Below are 26,298 nucleotides of genomic sequence, written 5' to 3'. Positions count from 1 at the left end.
CTTATTTTAGTTTTTTTGTGAACAGTACGTATGTACGTGTCACTCGTAACAATTAGGTGGGACTCACTCGTAATAATTAGGTCGGACCGTGGCAGGGCTAATCCTTCTTTATTCAGTCGTAATTACGTTTTTTCTTTCGTTCCTTTTTTCGGTGAGTAGAAAAGTACAGAAGTACGTAAATATATACGTACAACTATTCACGGGATTTATTTTTTTAAGGTTACATGGGATGTATTTTAAATAACTCTAATCTAATAGTTTAAAATAGTGGATCCACCAATAAAAATGAGGTTCGGATGTTTTTCTTTTTTCTCAGAATTTATAATAAGGTCTTCTCTAATTTATTAAAGTGCCTAATTTATTAAAGTGCCACGTGGAAGCGTAAGTGTTTGTAAGAGTGTCATATATTGTTTAGGACTGTCTATAGGACATTTAATAGACTTTTCTCTCTAACATCACCTATTGTATGTCGATATGATGTGTCGTGATGTATTTAAAACCACAACATAACTTTTATACACCAATAGTTTATATTATTGAACGAATACAATAGATCATATATAAAGTGGTATAAAATTAAAACTAATTTAAAAGATGATGTTTAGAGACCTTTGATTTGATATTTTAATATATTATAGGTCTAGCTTAATTGCATACCCTTCCGTACACAGTATATTGTGCAGTATTATATTTTCTTTATTTTTTGTATTATACAAAATCTATTTTAGACGGTCGTGCTTTCCACCAGTAATAAGTACGCATTTTTTTGGCTTTATTAATTTTTATAGTACGTAGATGTTTTTTTTTCTTCCGGCTAACTGTAGGAAGCTTCATTTGTCTTACTAGGTGATACCCCGCGCTTTGCTGCGGGATTCACTGATGAGTATATGTTAAATATTGTCGAAATGATAAAAGTTGAAATGTTGAGAAAAAAAATGTGAGAAAGATGATTTGACACATACTTGTAGATCTTTATAATATAATATTGTAGATGATATGTAATGCTTGCATGGGATTTAAAATAGGCTAGAATAGTAATTGCCAGTGAGTGAAGATATGGCATGGTTGCATGGGATTTTAAATGGGCTAGAATAGTAATTGTATGGGATTTTAAATGGGCTAGAATAGTAATTGCTAGTGGGTGATGATGTGACATGCTTGCATGTTGAGCTTTAGCTTTAATGGGTACTAACTATATAGAAAGTATAGATTTTTTCAATTGTATACTTGCGTAAATTCTTTTATGTTTTCTTTCCTTTTCCCAGCCACCGGTTCCATATTTTATTTATAAAAAATGTATCACCCTTTTAATAATAGATCTAATCTAATGGTTTAAATTAGCAGCCTAGGAATATTTGTGGGAGTGCCACGTGACGACAATAGAGTTTTTTAGAAGTTTAATGGACTTTTTTTAATATATAACAGATAGATAGATTACACGTGCTACTTTGTGGCTTGTGGCTACTAATTGTGGTGCATATAAAGCATGCAGTTATTTTTTTTTCTTTGGGATTATATGCCGATCCTAACATAAAACCGGAACATATAGGTCTACCGTAGATGCGCTGCCATGCTATAAATACTGCGACGGATCATGCAAGATTTGCCATCCAACAAAACGTGGGTAGTGAGTAGCAGTAGTAGTATCCAGTTGCCGTCAATGGAGGATTCCCCTGTGGCAGTGGCCATCCCCTGGTTTGCCCTCGCTGCCGCTACGGCTGTGCTAGCAGGAGCTGCTTGGCTGATAATCCGCGCATGCAAAGCTGATGAAAGCTCCTGCAGGCTGCCGCCAGGGTCGAGGGGCCTCCCCCTCCTCGGCGAGTCGCTCGAGTTCTTCGCCCGGAGCCCATCCCTTGAGTTGCTTCCATTTCTGAAGCAACGTCTCGAGAGGTGACTGACAATATTATGCGTAATAGTTTGTGCGTTCCTTCACATTTCACTTTTTTAAGCTTTTCGGTGGCCTCCAACGTGCAGGTATATTAATTGTTCTGGCCTTGCATATATATGGGCTTCTTTCTATTAATCATAGGCTCCCAATAGACTCCCATCGGATGGCCTAATCAGCTAAAGAAAAAGCTAAATTTTGAATTTTCAAACTTAATTTTGAGATTGATTTTAAGATATTTTCAATGTAGTTTCTTTTTTAGCATTGGCTTTTGAGTCACCAAGAACATATATATAAAAGTTTTACTTACAAATGTTGAATTTGCATCTGTGAATTATTGGCATGTCCATGTGGTGATTTTAGATTACCCAAGTACTATATTAAGTCACATAACCAAATTTTGGGACTTATTTAGTCAATAAGAAATGTGAGGGACTAAATTGACTCTGAAAGAAGAAATTAAAGTTCAAGGATCATATATATCGATTGTTCACTCTATAATCTAATGGACCCTAAGAGCAAGGCTAATATCTAAGCCAGCTACGTGTCATATATAAATAGCTCAAGAGATAACTTTTACAATAGAAGCTCTATCTACTTAAGCATATTTTACTTAGAAATTTTATTTTATTATACATTATAGGAAAAAGTACGAATTACCGTACTGAACTATCGCGGTCAATCGAATTACCCCATAAACTAAAATACCAGATATTTTATATCATCAACTATTTAAACTAGACAAATAACTCCCCCTAACTCAATCCGGAGTGGATTTTGTCCTACGTGGCAGTCTAGTCAGCAATTTTTTATTTAAAAAATTAGTGGGGCCCACCTATGATATTCTCTCCCCTCTCTATCCTTTTACCCCTCTCACCTATCTCTATCTCTCTCTCGCGTTGGAGGCTGACAAATCCCGCGTGTCGGCGGAGGCCAAGGATGAGCGGTGCGCCACAGTTACGAGCCTCCTCAAGGCGGAGGCCGAGAATGAGGCACACACCAACTGTGGCCAGCCCGTCAAGCTCACCATCTGGGCCTCGTCCTCCTGTGGTTAGGGAAGCAGCGGCTAGCGCTGGACTTGCACGAGAAGGTAGCCATGGCGGGGGAAATAAGACGGCGGGGAAGAGGGGACAACGCAATTGGGCGCCTGAAGAGGCCGGTGGCATGGAAGCGAAGGAGAGGGCGGCATGGTTGAAGCCGAAGATGCAGTGGCGAAGATGGCCATGGTGGGGAAATACGATGGTAGGGGAGACAGCTAGACACGGCAGGGTGCCTGCAAATGCCGGCGGCATGGAGGCGGAGCTCCTTGGCCGATGACTGGCACCGGCGAGCTGTGGAACATCGATCTCGAGGCCGTTTCCCCTAGGCTCGAGCTCTACCACCGACCGACAAGTCCAAAGTCCTCCTGCTCCGACCCCCGCCCTTCTCGTCGGCCGGAGGAGGATATGTTGGGTCATGGTTCTGGCACGCTTGGATTTGACGCCGCCGGCACGCGCCGCCCTCGCTTCCGCCTCCATACCGCCGGCCTCTACAGGCGCCCCACATGTCATCCCATATCCCCCGCCGCCAAATTCTCCGTGGCAAGCGTGTGCAGGAGAGCAGGCCGGCCACCGCAGACGCACGTTTCAGAAGGTGAGGGGGGAGAGAGAGGAGGGGTAGGGATTTTGACAAGTGGGCCTTAGCGATTTTGTTAGAAAAAAAAATTACTGACTAGACTGCTATGTGGGCTATTTGAACCCTAAACCACTCGCAATAGTGCGGGGGGGGGGGGGGGTTCTGTCTATTTTTTTGAGTTTATGGGGGCAATTCGATTGAGGGGTAATTATACTTTCTCCTTTATTATATGGTGGGTCCCACTATCCTATCTCCCCATCCTTTTTTTTTTGTCCTTTTTGCTCTTGAAGAGCAATGAGTGGTGGATAGGGTCTTTGGCCCACCATGAGTTGGAGATTGTGGTAGAACCGGCGCTTATTTAGTCGTCTTTTTCTTTCTCTTTCTTCCTCTCTCTATTCATACTCACCTAAATAATCTCATTCGATATTTCAATATAAGCCAGCTGAGTAGGATTGTTAATTATACCTACCTAAGCATACGATATTCATGGATGGATGTATATACATGCTAATTAATTGGCATAAATGGATCAATTTTCTGCAGGTACGGCCCAATTTTCAGGACAAACATAATTGCTCAAGACATGATCGTGTCCCTTGATCCGGAGCTGAACAACTTGGTGTTCCAACAAGAGGAGAGGCTCTTCCAGTGTTGGTACCCGAACTCATTCATGAGAGTCTTCGGTGCAGATAGCATCATCACGACGTTCGGGTCCTCACACAGGCACGTCAGGAACCTGGTCCTCCGGCTCTTCGGCCCTGAAAACCTCAGGCGAGCAATGCTCCAGGAGATGCAGAAAACGGCTCAGGCCAGCCTGCTCTCCTGGCTTGATCGTCCGAGCATCGAAGTGAAAGAAGAAGTCTCAAGTGTAAGCATGCACATATATGCATGACCTCAATTATGATATATAGTGTACGACATGATATATCATTGGATCTAATTGCTTGTTTAGCACAGTCGTTAAAAGTCTAATTAATATATGTTGTACATTTTTTAATATTATTTATAATCCTGGCAGATGATATTCAGCATAATAGCGAAGAAGTTAATCAGCTACGACTCTTCAGCATCAAACGGGAAGTTGTGGAAACAGTTCGATGCATTCCTTCAAGGATTACTTGCATTTCCAATTTACCTTCCAGATACTGCATTCTACGAATGTATGCAGGTAAACATATAATATATAGAGTGGCTTTACCTTTCAAATAATGTTTAGATAGAATATGTATATACACGATCGATCAGAATATGTATATACACGATCGATCATGACAATCAATTCGATCACTGTATATATATGCAGGGACGAAAAAATGTCATGAGGATGTTGAGAGAATTGCTCGACGAGAGGAAGAAGAAGACAGCACATCAATTGGAAAGCATCGACTTCTTCGATGCTTTGATTGATGAGCTGAAGCAGGAGAAGCCTGCAGTGAGTGAGAACGTCGCGTTGGATCTGCTCTTCTTGCTGTTGTTCGCTAGCTTCGAGACCACCTCATCCGGGATCACCGCGATACTCAGGTTTCTAACGGACAATCCAATGGCTTTTGAAGAACTAACAGTAAGTGCAAGGAAATTAACTACTACTCTGATACTACGTACTAGTAGAACTAGCTACTGATGCTTTCCTTCTGTATGTACATTGCTCTGTTGTTGGATATGGACATATGCTTTCTTTCCTGAAAATTTAATTAGTATTTGTGGCGATGTGTTAGAAATAATTAAGACTTAATTATTAAAGTATTGTGCTATATGCATTTGCTGATAAAATGATACTAATTGATGCCTTCAGGAGGAGCATGATCGCATCCTGAAACGAAAGGCCGATCCAAACTCCCAAATCACATGGGAGGAATACAAGTCTATGAAATTCACATCTCATGTATATGCATATTACCTTTCAGTCTTTTTATTACTGCTTGCTTAATGCATATTTGTAAGCATGACTTCATATGCATGCGAAAACCATGTATATTTGTAATCATATAATGTGCATCTTCTTGATTAATTATCATTTTATAGGTTATACATGAGGCTTTGAGGCTGGCTAACATCGCTCCTGTAGTGTTTAGGAAAGCCAGACAGGATGTTCATATAAAAGGTAGGAACTGGCAGGAAGCAACACATCTTTTATTTTTAATCAATTTGGAACATCATATGCATATATATAGATCCTAAAGTTTCATTTGAAGAAAAGAGGCTTTGTGCATTGCAACCTGAGAGAATAATTAATTGCTCTAATAGTTGGCTGCAACTATTTATATATACTAGGTGATTCCCCGCGCTTTGCTGTTGTTTACTAAGCAATTCTTGATATATGATTTTTCGATAATCAAGCTAGGAGTAAAAATAAAAATAATAAAACATCAAGATTTATCAGTACTTATCATGAAACAAATAAATGATACATACACTTTAATGTGAAACATATTGATAAGAATGTGAAACATATTGATAAGTATATGTTAAATATTATAAAAATGTAGATATATTTGTTAAGATATTGTGCAAATGATGTGAGGAGTGATGATTGAATATGCTTGCATGTTGATTGTAGAATTAAATAAATTTTAGGTTATGTTATATGGTTGCATGAGATTAAATATGTAATTATTGCGAGTGATGATGTGGCATAGTTACATATTGATGAGCTTTGGACTTAGTGGTTAATAACTTTATATAATGTATAGATAACAGTTTTAATGACTTCTACTGCACATGTTCATAATTTGTACAGGCTACACTATCCCAAAAGGATCAAAGATCATACTTAGTCCTTCCAATATTCATCTGAATCCTACGGTATATAAGGACCCCAATGAATTCAATCCTTGGAGATGGAAGGTTCGTGGTGAAATTCAAAGCAACTTATAATTTTTTCCGTCTCTCTAAAATAAAATTCTGCATGTATATTATTACTATCACTGGTGGAGAAACCATCTTTTGTCGGTCGGGCTAATTCCACAATAGTCTCGGTTGCAACAAAAACCGGGACTAAAGATGATCTTTAGTCCCGATTAAAAAGGGTAACGGACATATTTGATCTTTAGTCCCGGTTAGTAACACCAACCGGGACTAAAGATCCCGGTTCAAATGCTGCCAGGGCCTGTCAGGCCCCCCGGGATCTTTAATCCCGGTTAATAACACCAACCGGGACTAAAGATCGTAACTTTAGTCCTGGTTGGTGTTACCAACCGGGACTAAAGATCCCGGCGATCTTTAGCCCCGGTTCCTAACACCAACCGGGACTAAAGTCCCACCCCTATATATATGTCTTCTTCCTCCTCCAGCCCGAGCAAGCTTCAAAATTTCTTCAAAAAAGAGGGGAGGTCATGCCAAAATTTCTAGTGAATTTATTTTGGTGATTATATACAAATCGGAGGTGCCTAAAAGGTTAGCAACTTCATCCTCCAATGTTTTTTTTTATATTACATTTGGAGCTATGTTTTGCATACTTTTTTGTCTCCAAAATTTTGTTGTTAGTTGATGAGAGAGAAAATTTGTGTGGAGAAGAAAGAATATATAGAAATTTAGTTTATTTGCTAAAAAAGGTTTTATAAAATAGTTGAGATGGAAAATATAGTGAAAGTTAATCTTGAATAATAGAAAACAAAGTAAAATGAAAAATTAAAATAAGTACAACACATTAATATTAGTTTAAAACTTTATAAATAGTAAATATATAATTATTCGGTGTAATATTTCATAATATTTGTATGAATAATGATATGTCATTATTGTGTGACTGTTGAAAGAGTTTGTAATTATTTTATAATTATTGTATGACTGTCATTATTGTACGAATAATTATGTGTGTACGATTTTTTTTCATGTCATGTAGATGGATCGGCAATGGATGTACGCTGACCGGCGGTCCAAAGAGTTTATTGACGGCGTGCATTATTTTTTGAGAGTGGCCGAAGCTAACAAGCATAAGGGTTTTATTTGTTGTCCATGCAATAAGTGTAAGAATCAGAAGGAGTATTCTGCATCCAGGACTATTCATTTCCACTTGTTTGAGTCGGGGTTCATGCCAAGCTATAATTGTTGGACATCCCACGGAGAGCAAGGTGTTGAAATGGAAGAAGATGAAGTGGAAGACGACAATATTCCGGACTTTGCTCAGTACGCTGGATTTGAAGGAAATCAAACGGGCGAGGAGGAAAGGGATGCTGATGGTAACAACATTGCGGATGATCTTGGTCAGATGTTGCAGGACGCCAAGGAGGATTGCGAAAGTGAAAAGAGGGCCCATAAATTGGACAAGATGTTAGAGGACCACAGAACGTCGTTGTACCTAGGTTGCGAGCAGGGGGCACAAAAAGTTGGATACCACTCTGGAGTTCTTGCAATGGAAGGTAAAAGAATGGTGTTAGTGACAAGGCATTTGGCGATTTATTAAAACTCGTCAAGAACATTTTTCCAGAGGGAAACAAGTTGCTCGAGACAACATACGAGGCTAAGAAGATAGTCTGCCCTCTAGGACTGGAAGTTCAGAAGATTCACGCATTTCCGAATGATTGTATCCTATATCACGGTGAGGAGTACGAGAACCTAGAAGCATGCCCTGTTTGCAAAGCACTACGATACAAGATTAGACGAGATGATCCAGGAGAAGTTGATGGGCAGCTAACGAAGAAGAGAATTCCTGCTAACGAGGAAGCCATTACTTGAGTCCAGCCAGCTACACTCTTAGCAAGGCAGAGAAGGAAAGTATGTTTGAATGCTTGGAGAGCATCAAGGTACCATCTGGATACTCCACGAATATAAAGCGAATAATAAGCACGAAGGAGAAGAAGTTCACAAATTTAAAGTCTTATGACTGTCACGTGTTGATGACACAGCTGCTACCAGTTGTAATAAGGGGTATCCACCCAGACAATGTCCGGGCAACAATAACAAAGCTATGTGCTTTCATGAACGCAATTTCGCAGAAGGTCATCGATCCTGATATATTAGAAGCCCTGCAGAATGATGTGGTGCAATGACTTGTCAGCTTTGAGTTGATATTTCCACCTTCATTTTTTAATATAATGACGCATCTGCTTTGTCACCTTGTCAAAGAGATCGGTATTCTAGGTCCTGTGTACCTACACAACATGTTTCCTTTCGAGAGGTACATGGGCGTTCTGAAGAAGTATGTTCGTAACCGTGCTCGCCGGAGGCAAGCATCGCCAAGGGGTATGGAACAGAGGAGGTCATTGAATTCTGCGTAGAATTTATCGAAGACCTTCGCCCAATCGGGTACCTGAATCACGCCATGAAGGGAGACTACGGGGAAAGGGGACTCTCGGAAGGAAAGCAATAATGACGGTAGACAACAATTTATTCCGTAAAGCCCATTTTACGGTTCTGCAACAATCTTCATTGGTGGCTCCCTACATCGAGGAGCACTTGGCTCTAGTTTGCGCCAGAAACATCGGTAAGTCCGATGCATGGATTATAAGGCATCATATTGATACTTTCTCCATGTGACTGCGACAACATCTCATGGGTAACGAGACGATTAACCAACAACTGGCCTTCCTGGCGAGGGGACCATCTGGCTCGATCGCGACATTCCAGGGATATGAAATCAATGGGTACACATTCTACATGAGGGCCCAAGACATGAAGAGCATGAACCAGAACAGTGCTGTCCGTATCGATGCCATGGGACACAATGGTACAACTGGCACATATTACGGTGCCATCAAGGACATATGGGAACTTGACTATGGACCTCTCAAGGTCCCTCTGTTCCGGTGCCAATGGGTTAGGTTGACTGGTGGAGGCGTAACGATTGATGACAGTGGGATGACAACGGTTGACCTTAACAAGGTTGGATACTCGGACGAACCTTTTGTCCTTGCCAATGATGTAACCCAAGTTTTTTACGTCAAGGACATGTCTAGCAAAGAAAAAAAGGGCAAAGAGCCTGACGAGCCGAAGCGCCACGTGGTTCTCCCAGGAAAAAGAAAAATCGTCGGAGTAGAGGACAAGACTGACGAGGATTACGATCAGTTTGATGGGCAACCCCCTTTCACGGTGACAATTGACCCTACCATCCTCCTATCAAATGAAGACACCCCTTACTCACGTAGCGATCACAAGGAAGGAACAATAGTGAGGAGAAAGTACGTGCGGTCAACCGTCACCGCCAATGTATTGCCGTAATTGTTCTGTACACGATGTAAACTATATTGGATGTACTGAATATCCATACAAATCAATTGTTGTATGGCATATGTTAAATATGTATGATTATTAGAATTTTTATCAAATTGAAATCATCCATATGCTAGTTATATATGATTATTAGATGTTTTGTTAATTATGTATGATTATTAGAATTTTAATCAAATTGAAATCATCCATATGCTAGTTATATATGATTATTAGAATTTTTAAAGGTTTTAAATCATGCACGTGGTATTTACATATGTTAATTATAATTTTCAACAATTTAATATCATGATATGCTAGTTATATATGATTATTAGATTTTTTATTAAAATCATGCATGTGGTATTTACATATGTTAATTAGAATTTTCAACAATTTAATATCATGATATGCTAATTATATATGATTATTAGATTTTGTATTAATTTTAAATCATGCATGTGCTATTTACATATGTTAATTAGAATTTTTAACAATTTAATATCGTTAATTGTTCGACTTTAAATAATTGTAATGCATTATTTACTATTTTAGAAACACATATACAATGAAATTCAAGACACAACTGCTATTATCTTTAGTCCCGGTTCCTAACCCTAACCGGGTTTAAAAATAATTTGGAAATAGCGGGAAAAGATATTTAGTCCTGGTTGGTGAGAACAACCGGGAGTAAAAATATCTTTACTCCCGGTTGGTAACAACAACCGGGACTAAAGAATTAACAACCGGGACTAAAGAAATTCTTTAGTCCCGGTTGTTGTTACCAACCGGGAGTAAAGATATTTTTACTCCCGGTTGTTCTCACCAACCGGGACTAAAGATCTGGGGGTATATATATTCCCGGTGCGCCCTCGTCTTCTCCACCAACACTTAGACGTTTTTCGATCTCGGCTTCTCCTTCACCGCCACTGTGCCTAGGGCAACCCCGCGCCGACACCGCCGTCGTCTCTCGCCGTCGCTTGGCGGTCCTCGCCGCCTCCGCCGCAGACGCCGCCGCCGCATCACTTGGGTGAGAGCCTCTGCTGCCTCTCTCTCTCTCGATCTCGATCTCGATCTCTCGCTCTCTCCACGGCCGACGACCGACTTCGACGCGGCGGCCGCCGCCGCCGACGCCATCGCCACTGCCACGAACGCCGCCCCCGCCTCGAGCTCGCCACGCCTCCGCACCACGCCGCCGGGCCGCTATGCCACGCCACCACGACGCCACGCCGTCGCCACTGCCACTCCGCCGCCACCGCCTCGAGCTCGCCACGCTGCGGCCGCCGCGTGCCGCCGCCGCGCCCCCACGCCGCCGGGCCCCGACGCCGCTGCGCCCCCACACCGCCGGGCCCCCTCGCCGCCGCCGCCGGGCCGGCCCACGGCGCCCCGACGCCGCCGCCGCGCCGCCACGCCACTGCCACGCGCACCCAATATTGCCGAACGTGATTGAAACGTGACCGAACGCGAACGAACGTGAACGATACGTGGACGACCTTTGAATGAACGCTGAACGAACGTAACGAAACGTTAACGAACGCGAACGAACGTGGACGAAACGTTAACGAACGCGAACGAACGTGCACGAAACGTTAACGAACGCGAACGAGCGTGAACGAAACGTTAACAAACGCGAACGAGCGTGAACGAAACGCTTACGAACGTGAATGAAATGCTCACGAATGCGAACGAGCGTGAACGAAACGATTACGAAACGCGAACGAACGTGCACGAAACGCTTACGAACGTGGATGCACTTGTACTAAAAGTGTGAGAACGAACGCGTTTATACTAATACGATTTACTGGTAATACATATATGATTATGTGTAACTTGGCCCGTTTAGACTAATACATTTTCCCCGTAATGTTGCAGAGAAAACGTCGTCGTCGTCCCTCAAGCTGAAGTGGTAGCTAGCCATCGAAGGAATTCGCGTAGGCAAGTGATGTAAAGAAGTGATTGTTAGATATTTAATATAAGATTGTTAGACTTAGCATATATGATTTTTACAATTTTAATATAAGATTGTTATCGATTTAATATAAGATTAGTAGCGATTTAATATAAGATTGTTATACTTAGCATATATGACTATTACAATTTTAATATATGATTATTAGAGATTAAATATAAGATTGTTAGAGATTTAATATAAGATTGTTAGACTTAGCATATATATGTATGATTATTACAATTTTAATATGAGATTAGTAGCCATTTAATATAAGATTATTAGACTTAGCATATATGACTATTACAATTTTAATATAAGATTATTAGAGATTAAATATAAGATTGTTAGAGATTTAATATAAGATTGTTAGACTTAGCATATATATATGATTATTACAATTTTAATATGAGATTAGTAGCCATTTAATATAAGATTATTAGACTTAGCATATATATATATATATATATATATATATATATATATATATATATATATATATATATATATATATATATATATATATATATATATATATATATATATATATATATATATATATATATATATATTACAATTTTAATATAAGATTAGTAGCGATTTAATATATGATTATTATACTTAGCATACATATATGATTATTACAATTTTAATATGAGATTAGTAGCGATTTAATATAAGATTGTTAGACTTAGCATATATGATTATTACAATTTTAATATAAGATTATTAGAGATTAAATATAAGATTGTTAGAGATTTAATATAAGATTGTTAGACTTAGCATATATATATATGATTATTACAATTTTAATATGAGATTAGTAGCCATTTAATATAAGATTATTAGAGATTTAATATAAGATTAGCAGAGTTTTAATATTACGGTACGCAAATACATCCTATATACCTAAGAAATATTTTTTGTATGCACAGATGGCTGATCGCGATGAGTAACAGATACTATACGATACAATCGCAGAGGGAAGCAGCCAGTACTGGAATGAAGGAGAGGGGAATGAGGATCCAAACCAGTACTTGAACGAGGAGGGGAACGTGGAGAGGGATACGGAGGGGAACGAGGAGGGGAACGATGAGGAGGAGGCTAGTGGAAGTCATCCCTCCGCTGGACAGAAGAGGGCATGCGGACAACGAGGTGCCGCGAAGAAGATAGAGGGTCGGCACATCATAACTGAGGTGGACGAAGACAGCCGACCTAGTGCCCCGGCAGAAGCAGCCAAGAATTTTGTATGCCACAGCGGTTGGGTTGTGAGGGACAACGTGCCTGTCAGCACGGTGTACTGGCGTAGAACAAGGGCACGCGGGGATAATGACAGCTTTGTCCTGGACTCAATGCTGTGGACCACAATGCTCGAGATGTTCACACTACCCGCGGGTACGGAGAACATAGTGAAACAGTGGACTCTGAAGAAAATTGCAGAACAGTTCCAGAGCTTCAAGGGAGATCTCTATAAGAAATACATCCTGAAGGGACTAACACCGAACTTCGACGTATTCCCAAAGCTAAGGGATCATTGGGACGAGTTCGTTGCTTACAAGACAGGGCAACAAGGGCCAGCGATGATGGCCAGAAACAAAGACAATGCCGCCAAGAAGAAGTACCATCACCACTTGGGGTCAGGCGGATATAGTGTCGCAATGCCGAAGTGGGAGGAGATTGAGGCAAGTTTGATTGAGAGGGGTATCGAACCGGCCACCGCTAAATGGCCGGATAGATTGAAGTTTTGGTACTATGCTCACGGTGGAATGTTTAACCCAGTTGATGGCTCCCTTGTCTTCAGCGATCAGATACGCGAGGCTACCAATCGACTAACGGACGCAGTGGTAGCCTCTTCTCAGGGCACATTCCGACCTGACAGAGAAAAGGATGAGCTGTCACTCACCCTACAGACTCCCGAGCATCCAGGACGAACACGAGGGAAAGGCGTGATTCTCTGGAAGATTGGATTTAAGGAGGACATCCACACGTACAGGAGTCGGATGAGGAGCAAGAGAGATACCGAGGCGAAGATTGCAGATCTTGAGTACAGGGTATCGAGCTACGAGCTCAGCATGCAAGAGGAGGTGGCAAGGAAGGTGGATGAACGTATGGCCGTACATCGGTCCCAGGATCCCCAGCCGTACATTCATCCTGCAATGGTTAGCCCATCAGGCAATCGTAGCAGTTGCACCTCAACGGGGCAGGTCGGATCACAGAGCATGGACGCCATGCAAACCCATGACGAAACCACCTGCCCCGTTGATGAGATCACGCAGCGGACACCATGTGAGCTGCATATTCCCTTCAAGAACTTATCAATCAAGGTATGCTCGTAGTTTGATGATTTTTGACTTGTACATTCCGCAAGTTGCTGCTTAGGTTGATTACTAATAGATAACCTCTCATCACGTGAAGGTGGCGTCGGGAATGGCCATACCAACGGACCCTTCCGGGACTTACCACTGCAGGCCGATTCCAGCAGGATACTCGAGGGTCGAAGTTGAGCTGGTGGAAGCCGCGTACGAGAACCTCAAGTTGGACTACCCAGGAGGAGATAGTGAGACGCATCTATGAGACACAAGCCACGCCATCATACTATGGCGCAAGAGGTACATCATCCTTCCTGGGCGACAAGCGGCATCTCGTGCACCATCTCCTCTGGCTCCGCCATCTCCTCCTGCACCATCTCCTCCGGTTCCTCGGCCACGTCCTCCTGCACCATCTCCTCTGGCTCCTCCGCCACCTCCTGCTGCACCATCTCCTCCGGCTCCTCCGCCTCCTCCGCCTCCACCGTGTCCGCCTGCACCTCCCAAGACAAGGCCTCACCAAGCTCCACCGCCTGCCCGCACAAGGGCAACGAAGAAGGCGAAAGTTGACGCCACCAAAAACAAGGAGCCACCGTATGATTGCAGTCAAGAGGAGCTTGATGCTTATGTGGCTGGAGAGGTGAAGAGGCAACTCAAGCCTCGGAGTCCTGACAAGAAGATACCTATTGACCCGATCGTGAAGAACTTCTTCAAGGGAATGTCCACAACAAATAAGGAGGCGTTACAGATATCGGACTATGACCGAACACTTCAGAGAGCCTATCACAAGAAGTCCAAACCAGTCCCTCAGCTTGGAGAACAACCAAACCCAAGAGGTCGAGCCGTTGGTGACCGGCGAAGATTTTGGCATAACGGAATTCATTGCAGACACCGGTCTAACTTTGGATCAGTTGGTTCGAGGCGCACCAATCCCGAAGGCGGAAGTGGCATACAAGTTTGAACTCGGTAAACCGCTTGTCAAACCTAAACAGCTACAGTCCCTACCGACACAGATGTACAAATTCCATGAACGGTACATGGAAATGAGCGCCAAGGGTAGAGAATGTTCGGAGCGAGGATCAGAAACCCCGACTTCTTGCAAGGAGAAGATGTTCTCTAGATCCATTTCAAGGATCTCTTCGATCTGTACCAGTTGGACGCCCTCGACGTCTCTCTTCTGAGCGCATGGATTTTGTGAGAATCTTTGAGTTCGATTTGTTTCATTCAATAATTAGCTCCTGGCATATATGTAAGCAATAATACTTTCCTTTCATCGTTGTAGAATGGAGATTCAAAGGGCCCGACGGCGGAGGGTCTGCGATACTGGGTTCATCGACCCTCGGAAAATCAACACCGAAATGATCGACAAGTACGAGAAAGACACAGAGGACAATCTCGTCCATCTCCTAACGCAGCAGCATTTCAAGACGTACATACTACTACCGTACAACACAGAGTGAGTTTTTATTGTCGTTCGAACAAATTTCGTTCCCATACATATAGCATGTACATTTTCGATCATATATATCTCATCTCACGCATATTCCAGATTCCACTGGGTCCTGTTATTCTTTGACTTGGACGCATGCAGAGTCACTGTGTACGACTCAATGAATAAAGAAGAGAAGATTTTTGACAAGGTCTTCAAACTGATAGACAGGTAATATAATGCCATCTATTCCAAAGTCGCAGGGAATCTATTGCTATTATGTTGATCTCAGGTAATAATTAATCATAGCTTGCAACTGCATATGTAGGGCTTGGGATCAGTTCCGTCAATTGGTCCGCGGGACTTGGAAAGAAAAACTTGGACGGAGGTTTCATTTTCCAGTGAGTACATGCATGATCCAAAATTATATTGAATTGAATCTCTAATTACAGTTAATATAAAGAGTATATTAAATCTCTCATCGTTTCTCATGTAGTGTGCAAAGTAGGACCAGGGAACTAACTTATACGGCTACTACGTATGCGAGTATGCCCACTGCTTATCAAACCAAATATGCATAACACGAGAGCTCGATGTACGTATACATAAACCATTCAAAAGTTCATTGCGTATCGATTTGTTAAGTTGTTTATTAATTTCATATATTGATACGTCATTATTTTTCGAATGATAGCGTATTCACATGAGGGATAATCTCCCACACAAGGATTTTATCACGGCTGTTTAAGAACAACTGATGGGATTCATCAACGAAGAAGTCCTTAATCCCGACGGTGAATTCTACTACGACGGATCGATAATTTATAATGTCGGTCCTTCCTCTTCTGACATAACGCCGTCGTCGAAGTCGTAGCTATATATAGCTACCGAGCAAAAGAATTGTACTATATACGCATGTATATATATATTTATATATGTACACATTTACTTCTGTGTTAATATATATTTTGGTAACATATATATATGCACATAAAATGTTAAGTGCTTTAAATTATACATATGTGTGTGTAATATATGATTTATACACACACATGTCTATATATATAAATATATAACCAATCATGCAGCAAACAGGGCCATGCAAAAAAAAAAAGTGCACCGATCTTTAGTCCCGGTTGGTAACACAAACCGGGACTAAAGATGGTTTGGCCAGCCACGTGGCTGATCGATCTTTAGTCCCGGTTGGTAACATGAACCGGGACTAAAGATCGATCTTTAGTCCCGGTTATTTCACCCGGGACTAAAGATAGCTATCTTTAGTCCCGGATTTATAGTCTCGGTTGGACAACCGGGACTAAAGGGGGCTTATCAACCAGGACTACAAACGGTTTCTCCACAAGTGTATTTTTCTGCTGATATGGTCCATTTAAAACTCACACGGATGAATTCTGATATGCACCAATTTGCTCCGCGTCCGGTATCAAATATATATTGCTAGACAAGTTGTACAACGGTCTCTACTGATTGTAATTAATTTTTCAACTTTCTATATCTAACTAAGCATATCTATTTATACTACCACCTCAGTTGCTGTTACACGGTAATTTGTTTTAGCTAATCAAACTATTCACATCACTTCCATTGATAATAATACTATAGTAGAATATTGCTAGTATATAGAGATCACCAAACATGTGGGCGCTTTTTCTCATTTGACATGCTCTTATTACACTTGGCATCCATACATGCATATATGCGCTTGTATGTTTTGTATAGGACATTGCGGAACCAGCTGGTGGTGGCTCCAAAGATTTCATGGCTTTTGGTGGAGTCCGCTTATGTGTTGGCGCAGATTTCGCCAAGCTACAGATGGCGATCTTCCTCCATTGTTTGGTCACGAAGTACAGGTATAGTACCTGCAGGCTGCAGTAGTATATAGCACATGTACTTTACTAAGAGCACCCGCAATGGTAAAGTAAGGTGCTATCTATAAAATATGTACATCTCAGCAATAGACTAAATTAATAGTAAACCACTTTAATGGTATATCTACATGGGTATCTATAGCTCTCTAATCCATTGCCTCGTTTTTCTCTATAGACTATCTCCAGATTAGTAGATAGCTTTGCTCTCTCTCTTCATTTAATCTCTTCCAAGTAGAAAAATATATTGACATGGATCTCTTGTAGAGAGCCTATAGATAACCATTGCGGGTGCCCTAATTAAGCACTCCCTCCGTCTTAAATATATATAATTATAAGTTATCTCCTGCAATTAGTCAATTAATCTTAATTATCTCGTTCATTCCCAAAACCACACTTCCTCTAATAGCATTAATTAGCTGGCTGATATATTTTTTTGGAAACTTATATGTTTAGGGTGCTAGCACTCGAGATTGCTAAGATCAGATTTGGATCCCCTCCCTCCACCTGGTTTCCTTTTTTAGCACCGTATTACTTTTCTATTTCAGTAAATTTATGTACAGTATACCTCAAGTTTACACATATAAAGTTTAGAGACCCAAATTTTATAAATCAAAAGTTTATATATCCGATTCAAATTTGATTTTGAATTCAAATACTTTTTATATATAGTATTTATGTACATCTAAAGTTTATACACCTAAAGTTTATAGACCCAAAGTTTGTAAGTCAAAAGTTCATATACCCGATTCAAATTTGAATTTGAATTATATCTGATTCAAATTTGAATTCGAATTCAAATATTTTTTATATATAGTATTTCTATGCATCTAAATTTTATACACCCAAAGTTTATAAGTAAAAAGTTTACATACCGATTCAAATTTGAATTTGAATTATATATGATTCAAATTTGAATTTGAATTCAAATATTTTTATATAGTATTTCCATACATCTAAATTTTATACACCTAAAGTTTATAGACCCAAAGTTTATAGGCCAAAAGTTTACATACCTGATTCAAATTTGAATTTGAATTCAAATATTAGTTTATAGACCCAAAGTTTATAAGTCAAAAGTTTACATACCCGTTTTAAATTTAAATTTGAATTCAAATATTTTTTATATATAATGTTTCTATACATAAATTTTTCCAACTTTGTTTTTTTTAAAAAAATTATAGTGTAGTAGGAAGAGAAGAAGAGGGCGAAGGAGTGTATATGGGTGGATGGGGATCGATCGCTCATCGCCCATTAGCCAGCCCCGCTAGCACTCGGTAATGCTGTTGCTGCGCGTTTTCAGGCCGTTCCCGTGTGTTTTTTGCACACCGGACCTTTCCATTCTCTCGTAGTGTTAATACTCTTTTGTATACTGCAGATGGGAAGCGATAAAGGGAGGATCAATGGTGCTTTCTCCTGGGCTTCGATTTCCTGATGGTTTTCACATACAGCTTCGTGCTAAAGCTTGAAGTGGTTCTATCTCTGTCCAAGTCCACTGCAATAATATCTATAGTGATCCCCTATTTAAATAATTAAGCTAAGCTCCGATAGAAGCATATATAGCATATTATATGCGTGTATATGTTGTTTGCTTCATACATACATACTTCCTCCGTTTCACAATGTAAGTCATTTTAGCATTTCTTATATATTTATATGAATGTGAAAAATACTAGAATGACTTACATTGTGAAACGGAGGGAGTATGTAATTTCCTATTCTGCTTGTGTGGACTACGATGATATATATTTACTGTCCTACCGCGCTGGAGGCTGTAGTGTTGTAAATATGTACTATTGTATTGTATGTCTGGGTCTTATTCCCTCCGTTCCGCATTATAAAACGTTTTGGTATCTCTATATTTATCATCTAGATTTACTAACATCCATATAAATTTAGACATATATATATATATGAATCACATATATAAATCCATGCATGAATCAATTAAAAAACAAAAATCCTACTAGTAGATACCGGGATCCCATCCCCACTGCTCGAAACACGATCCCCTCCCCAACACCCACGCGGTGCAGAGAATACAAAGGGCAAGAAATCGGCCTGACAGGGAGGGCAACAAGGCTCGACAAGTTGCAAAACGCAGGCCAGTATTGTAACAATCTCAGATCCAATCATTTTTTTTAATAATAGAATAGTATCCTGACCTTTGCTCACAAAGCTACAGTCAATTTATTATAAAATATGTTCCAAGCACAATCACACCTCAAAAAAGTCATAAAAACACATCCAAACCGATAGAAGCACACACCAGTACTAACACCAATAGAAAAAAAATAAAACTCAAACTCATTGAATTCTATTTGTGAACCTCCAGCTAAAATTGGTGAAAAGTTGCATAACCATTGACTCCAGTTTGCGACATGCAACTATTATTAGCTTGATGTCTTCATCACACTTTTGTAGATGAGCCCATGACCGGAGTCAATATGTTGTCCTAAAAAGCATCTGCAAATAATATTTAGATAGTGTTTTTTTATCAAAAAAACCATATCATTTCTACTCAACCATAGAGCCCACACATAGCAGATGCTCTAACAAGAATGAGTTGTCTGTTTTTTTTTTATCAACCCCCACAAGCCAATTTTTAAAAATATGAGATGTACTATGAGGAATGGATAAATCAGAAGAAAATTGTAACGCTCTTGAAAGAAATTTTGCATAGTGACACTCCAAGAATAAATGATGGATAGTCTCATTTTTTATGCAAAAGTAACATCTCATATTGCCATACCAATTTCTACTAGCCAAATTGTCCTTTGTTAAAACTATCCCTTTAAACAAGTATCACATAAGAATCTTAATCTTAAGAGGCATCGTGATTGACCCAGATCCAATTATGCTAACACACCTCTCATCTTCTTGCTTCTGAGCTGCTCCAAGAAACTGAGGCAAGAAAGCACCATGGAGCTCTGTCCATGGGATGAGCATAGCCAGAGGGTCGCTGGGAGGACAAGCTTCTCCTGCTGCTCTCACCTATGCGAGCTGGAAGGATGAGCTCCTCCTGCTGCTTTCGACTAGGCCACGCCAAGACGCCACCGCCACAACTGGGTGGACTTCCGTAGCGAGTGAGGACGAGGGAAGCCACAGCCAAGGAGGGACAGGGAGCATCGTTGTCGTGTTGAGGGAAGACATGGAGCTCTTCAGCTGGTAGAGAACTAGCTAGGCAGTGTCGGTGCCATTGTTGTCGAGGAAGACCACCAGCGACCCCCCGACCACCTCACTATCAAGCAATGTTTTAAATAGCGGGATAAGGCATTTAGCGGTTAGCTTCTCAAACAGCTGTAGCGACAGCTATAGCGGACTAAATGGAGCTATAGCGGCTAAATTATACATGAGAGTAAATAGCTAGAACCCTTCTCAAACAACTATAGCGGGAGATAGCAGCAGTTTAGCGGGAGAGTTAAAACCCTATACTACCAAGTACCAAGTGCCAAAGGAGGATTGGAGGATAGTACCAAAGGAGGATAGGGGGAGGAAGTTCCTTCATGTTGCTCGTTAGTGGTGGATTAAAAACCGCAAGATCCCCGACCACCGGATTTGGTGCCGATGGAGCTCGTCGTCATCATCTTCATGCGGGTGAACTAGCACAAGTACAATGTCCATCCCTTATTTTCTCCCCCTCTCAACTCCTATCAAATACTCGATAGGTATCGGCTAATACTAACGGGTATCGGCCAATATTGACGGGTATCAGCTGGTACCTACAAGTACCAAATCCGATACCTACTTGATATTATTCCGTCCGGATGAAATCTCGTGATATAGCATCCTCCTTCTACAGCTATATATATTAAGGAGGTAGATCATGTGAATTAAGAGTTTAATGTATGTGAGTATGTCACAGCGTCCATGACTGATGACTCCAATCAAGGCTTAAATTTATTTTGGTGAATATCAATGGTCAAATCAATGATTGTGTACAGTAAGTGCCAAGAGCTGGGGGCTCATAATTGTAGAACGGATGTGTACGTGTTTATAGGGATGAGTATTCACGCTCGTGTGTGCATGCGTTTATAGGGATGAGTGTGCACCTCTGTTGTACTGTGTTTTAAAAAAACAAAGACGCTGTACATTCAATTTTCTGTCAACTATCTTCCAACCGGAGTCGCCGTGATATTCCTCCTTCCTCGAATCATTGCACTTTTCCTATGTAAAAACATAACCATGACTTAAAAACCACCTACCCAAAAACAATGTTTCCAAGTAAACCGGTGCTCCGACTTAAAATCAACAAATAAAAGATTGGATAGAAAAAACTGAACTATGTCTAACAGTTCATTTTCCTCAAGATCCCGTTATAACACACAGGCATGACATTAGTATCTAAAAATATTATTATTAAGGATATGAGCTTTGAAAAGACAAAACTACAGAGGACGTGTGGATTCGTTGCGTAGGCCACACACCAAGCCCCCTAGCCTAGTTAGTATGATAGCCTCAGACAGCACAGTAAAGGAATGAGTCCAGTTTAACTCCCTTAAAAGTGACCCGAATCTAATCCATGAACTGAACCGCAAAACCAGATATTTTAATCCCTAAACTGTAAAACTAGTGCAATTTGACTCTCGGCGGTTTTAGTGAGCGTTTTTGCTGACATGGCACGTTACGTGACGATGTTGACCTGGTCTTCGTCCTACGTGGCATTGTCATGGCACTTAGATGTCATTAGAATTAAAAAATATGTTGGACCCATTTGTTATTAAAAAAATTATGGGATCCACTGATAGGTGGGGACCACATATCAGTCTATCCCTTCTTCATCCTCCCCTTCTCTCTCCCTCCCCATTCGACAAGCGGGGGCCGGCGGCGGCGGCGACGACAACGACGGCGACGGCGGGCGGCAGCGGGTGGGAGAGCGGCGGTGTTGATTCTGTCTTCTCCGAGCTGAGCCAAGGGGATTGGCTCCATTCATGAGCAGAGGCGGGAAGGAGGAGAGGGGCGGCGTGGTGCCGCTGTGGTCGCCAGTCGTCACTTGGAGAAGGGGGCCGCCTCGGAGGTTTGTGGCGGCGACGGCAGCGGGAAAAGCATGAAGGTCGCCGCAACACCTAAGGGGCAGTGGGAACGGCATCTGCAGACGGACATCCACACGGCGCGACGCGCTCTCGCTCGACCCCGACCCGTCGACGGCTACCCAAACGCCACGGGGCTCAATGGAGACGAGCAAGATGACCACCGGCGGTGCCCGGCCCGCGCCAACGTTCTCGACGCTGGAGAGCTGGTTGCTCGATGACAGCGGCATAGGGCATGGCGAGCTGGGGCTCATGAACAAAAAAAAGGGAGAGAGATAAGGGAGATAGAGGGGGAGGCCGGGAGGATGAGGAAGGGATAGACTGACATGTGGGTCCCACAAATTTTTTTTGTGTGAATGACAAGTGGGCCTATTTTTTTAATTCTAATGACACGTAAGCGCTACGTCAACACCACGTAGGATGAAGACCAAGTCAATATCGCCACGTAACGTGCCACGTCAGCGAAACCGCTCACCAAAATCGCCGAGGAGTCAAATTGCACCAGTTTTAATAGTTTAGGGGTCAAAGATATCTGATTTTGCGGTTCAGGGTTATGGATTAAATTGGGTCACTTTGAGGGAGTAAATGTAGACTTATCCACACAGTAAACATCTCTCAACCCACTTCCCCCGTAAGGCCGTGACTCCAGTGGGCAGCCCGCTATTCACGAATTCTTCATGTTTTTTTATGGAATAAGTCTATTTTGCCTCTCTCATCTCTTCTTTTCTTCATGATTGAATCGTCTCTCAAAACCACAAAACCAGGTACAATGTAGTTTCCATCTTCGAAAATCAATGTAAATTGACTCCCACGATGGTTTAGGAAGCAATTTGTGATGATGTGGTAGGTTGATTGTGATTGACTTGTTGAGTCAGTAGATGGGACCTATGCATGCATCACTTTCTCCTCTCTCTCTCCCTCCCTTCTCTCTTCTTCTCTCCTCTCCCATGCATGTCGTCGTCTTCTCGGCGCTCGACGCAGGGGCGTCCCGGGGGCCCGTGCGGGCCGTGCGACCGAACAGGGCCCCCAAATTTTAAGGGCCCCTAAAATATTATGTATGCCCTATATATAATAATATTAGAAGCTTTAATTTTGTTAATTTACAGTTCAAATAGTAGCAAACACAAGGCCCAAAACGCTGCAGAAGGTGAATCGATCCATCTTCCATCGTACTCCCGTCTAGGCGTCCGCGTCGTCGCGTATCGCCGAAGTCCCAATGCCGCAGCCGCTTCGTCTTCTCTCCCCAGTTTCCCTCTAGCCTCCCGCTTCTGTTTCATCGCTGATGATCGGCTAATCGCCACGTCCGTTTTTAATTTTACTATAAAAAATTTACTAGGCTACTAGAGCCCATTTTAATATTTCACACGGGGACCCGATTTGGCCAGGACGCCCTGCTCGACGGGCTCAAGTTGTCCAGCCGCATGCTGCGCGGACTCGACCGCCTCGCCTCTCTCCAATCGCTCTCTGTTGCCCACAACAACCTTTCTGGCGAGCGTCCTCGGAACTCTCCCGGCCGAAGTCGCTCCGCTCCATTGACCTCTCCTACAAACGCCTCCTCCTGTTTCGCAACCAGTTCTCCGGCCCCATCACCGCCGGCATTGGCAACCTCAGCGGCAGCAATTTCTTCTGCGCATTCCTGAGAGACATTGGCATGTGCCCTCGCCTTCAGCATCGACATAAGCTCCAACGCGTTTGACGGCCAGGAGGCCAGCTCCCTGAGGGGGATTTGATAATTTGACACTTTTTTCATTGTCCAATTGTTTTAATTAACATTTGTAAGGATGACATGTGAGACCATCTGAGTGAATGAAAGTGGGTCAAGATGTCAAATAATCGAAATCCATTTAATGAAGTGTTAAATTATCAAATCTCTCTCATCTCGTTAACCTCAGCTTAGCCCCGCCTCGCTGGTTTACCTCACTACCTACCTTTCAAAGCAGCCGAATACATCGGCAAGCCATCGACATCAGCTTAGCCCCGGCTGCGGCCGGTAGCCACAACTTTTACCATTGTTCCCCCACCCTCGCAAATTCTATATATCTACCCTTCTCCGGGGAGCCAGAGGCTGACATCGTCGCTTGTCACGCGCTGTTCATGAGCGACAAAGTGACTGGTGAATTGGTGATCGAGTGGAGAGGATGGTCTGGGGTTTCTTTGGTTGTGTAGTAACTGAAGCTGTGTAAGTTTCTCTGCAGTTCTACTGCATGACCGTCAGAATGAGCATCGACTGCAACGGGTGCTACCAGAGATTACTACCATTGATTTACCTCTCCCGATTTGTCCTTTCCAAAGTCCTTTTTATATTTGATGATTTGATGAAGCTCAGTCCAAAAAGATAGCTTGGGGGACACAAATGAGCATCAGGAACAGCATATTATAAAACAAACATCTATATATCAAGATCGATTCTTTTGTTCATTCTATTTATTTACTAATACAAGCACAACTACATACACATTCAACATTGGTTAGCTGATTGGCTACATATATACAATTAATTAATGTTCTTTCGCATCAACAATTTTCTGCAAAAAAAAAAAAGAATGAGGATTTGACCTCACATTTTTACCCTTGTGTATGTGTGGCTGTGTGCAAGAAGTCAAAAACATATGGACAGCCACGCACCTGATCGATCGGAAGTAGCAGTGGGTGAGCGTCTGGACGCCTTCGTGCAATCGTGCTGCAGGACGTCTGCCATCCTGGAAGCTCTGCAAGAAGATTAAGGAGACCGACGCGGCGACGCCCGGCGACGGCCACCGGCTGTGAAGGTGCCGGCGACGCACGAGCTGGGACGGCGGCTATATAGCCAAATCCTACTGCAGTTCTACTGCATGACCGTCAGAGATGGGCACCGATATAGCCAAATCCTGCGGGCGACGAGCATGAGTAGCGGTAACGCGATAGGCGTCACCATTTCAGTTGCCGACTTGCCGCGTGAGCGCTGACACTACGTACGACGACGATGGGAGAGAAGAGAGGAAGATAGAGAGAAGAGTGACATGTGGGTCCCACGGTCCCACCTGCTGACTCGACGTGTCAATCATAGTCAACCTGTCACGTCAGCAAAAGTTTATTCCCAAACTACCGGAGGAACCGATTTACACCGCTTTTCTAAGATGTGAGAGGTGTTATACCAGGTTTTGTGGTTGAGAGAGATGATTCAAACACGACCCAGAGATAAGGGAGGCAAAATCGACTTATTCTGTTTTTCATTGACTGGTCTCTAGGCCGCACTTCTCTTAGGGCTTTCAGCCTTTCATGCTTCCAGCTTTGCTTCTTGCCAAACTTAATGTTTGTGCCGGTATATATGTCTGCTAAGAGCATCTCCAACAGCCTCTATAAATTAGACTCTCCAAACATCCATATAGCCAACTCTCCATTTGATTTGGTTAATCAAACTAGATGGTCACTCCAACAGACTCTCTATTAATCATCTCCAAAATAACAACGGACCCACACGTCAGCCTCTACTCCTCTTCTTCCTCTCTCTCTCTCTCCCCCCCCCCCTCCTTCTTCCTTCTCTTTCCTTCTTTTCCTCTTTCTTTCCTTCCCGTCGTCAACCAGGCGATGTAGCGCGGGGAAGGCGGCAAGCGGCGGCGCGGCGCGGGCAGGTGGCAGGCGGCGGCACGGCGCGGCAGTGTCCGTTCTCTCTCTCCCCGCCAGATCTAGAGGCCGTCGGCGGCCTTGTGAACCTCGCCCCGATCTGCTCGACGAGGCGACGGCGGTGGACGGCTTCGGGGGGCGGCAGGCGGGCCGAGATGAGGCCGTCGCTGCTGAGATCCACGTCGCAGGCGCTCCGCCGCAGGCCCGCAGCCACCGCCGCCGCCGCCGCATCTACTCCGCCTCCGCGGCTGCCACGACCACTGAGCGGAAGGTGGCCATCCTTGGCGTTGTGAGGACGACAATGGCGGCGCCGTGACGACGACGACGGCGGCGGCGCCGGGACGACGACGACGTCGGGATGCTGTTGTGCGCCTCGGATGGAGATCGTGCGGAGAGAGAGAGGGGAAGCAGGCGTGGGTCCCACGGATGGCAAGTTGGCTTTGGCTAGCCAAATTT

The 26,298-nt window shown here is 42.7% G+C and overlaps 1 protein-coding gene across 1 annotated transcript; it reads left to right on the top strand.

The window, feature by feature from the left end:
- The first annotated feature begins 1,660 nt into the window (after nucleotides 1-1,660).
- LOC127766358 (cytochrome P450 87A3-like) lies at nucleotides 1,661-18,678 on the top strand. The gene is made up of 9 exons (XM_052291424.1): nucleotides 1,661-1,890; nucleotides 4,043-4,367; nucleotides 4,518-4,667; nucleotides 4,803-5,060; nucleotides 5,292-5,381; nucleotides 5,522-5,600; nucleotides 6,237-6,343; nucleotides 17,064-17,194; nucleotides 18,588-18,678. The coding sequence occupies exons 1-9, from the start codon at nucleotides 1,661-1,663 to the stop codon at nucleotides 18,676-18,678; spliced, it is 1,461 nt and encodes a 486-aa protein (XP_052147384.1).
- The last annotated feature ends 7,620 nt before the right edge of the window (nucleotides 18,679-26,298 follow it).

Source organism: Oryza glaberrima, chromosome 3, assembly GCF_000147395.1.
Source record: "Oryza glaberrima chromosome 3, OglaRS2, whole genome shotgun sequence".
Classification (NCBI taxonomy): Eukaryota; Viridiplantae; Streptophyta; class Magnoliopsida; order Poales; family Poaceae; genus Oryza; species Oryza glaberrima.
Note: the sequence above shows the minus strand (reverse complement) of the source record. Positions and strands in the feature narration are given on the sequence as shown.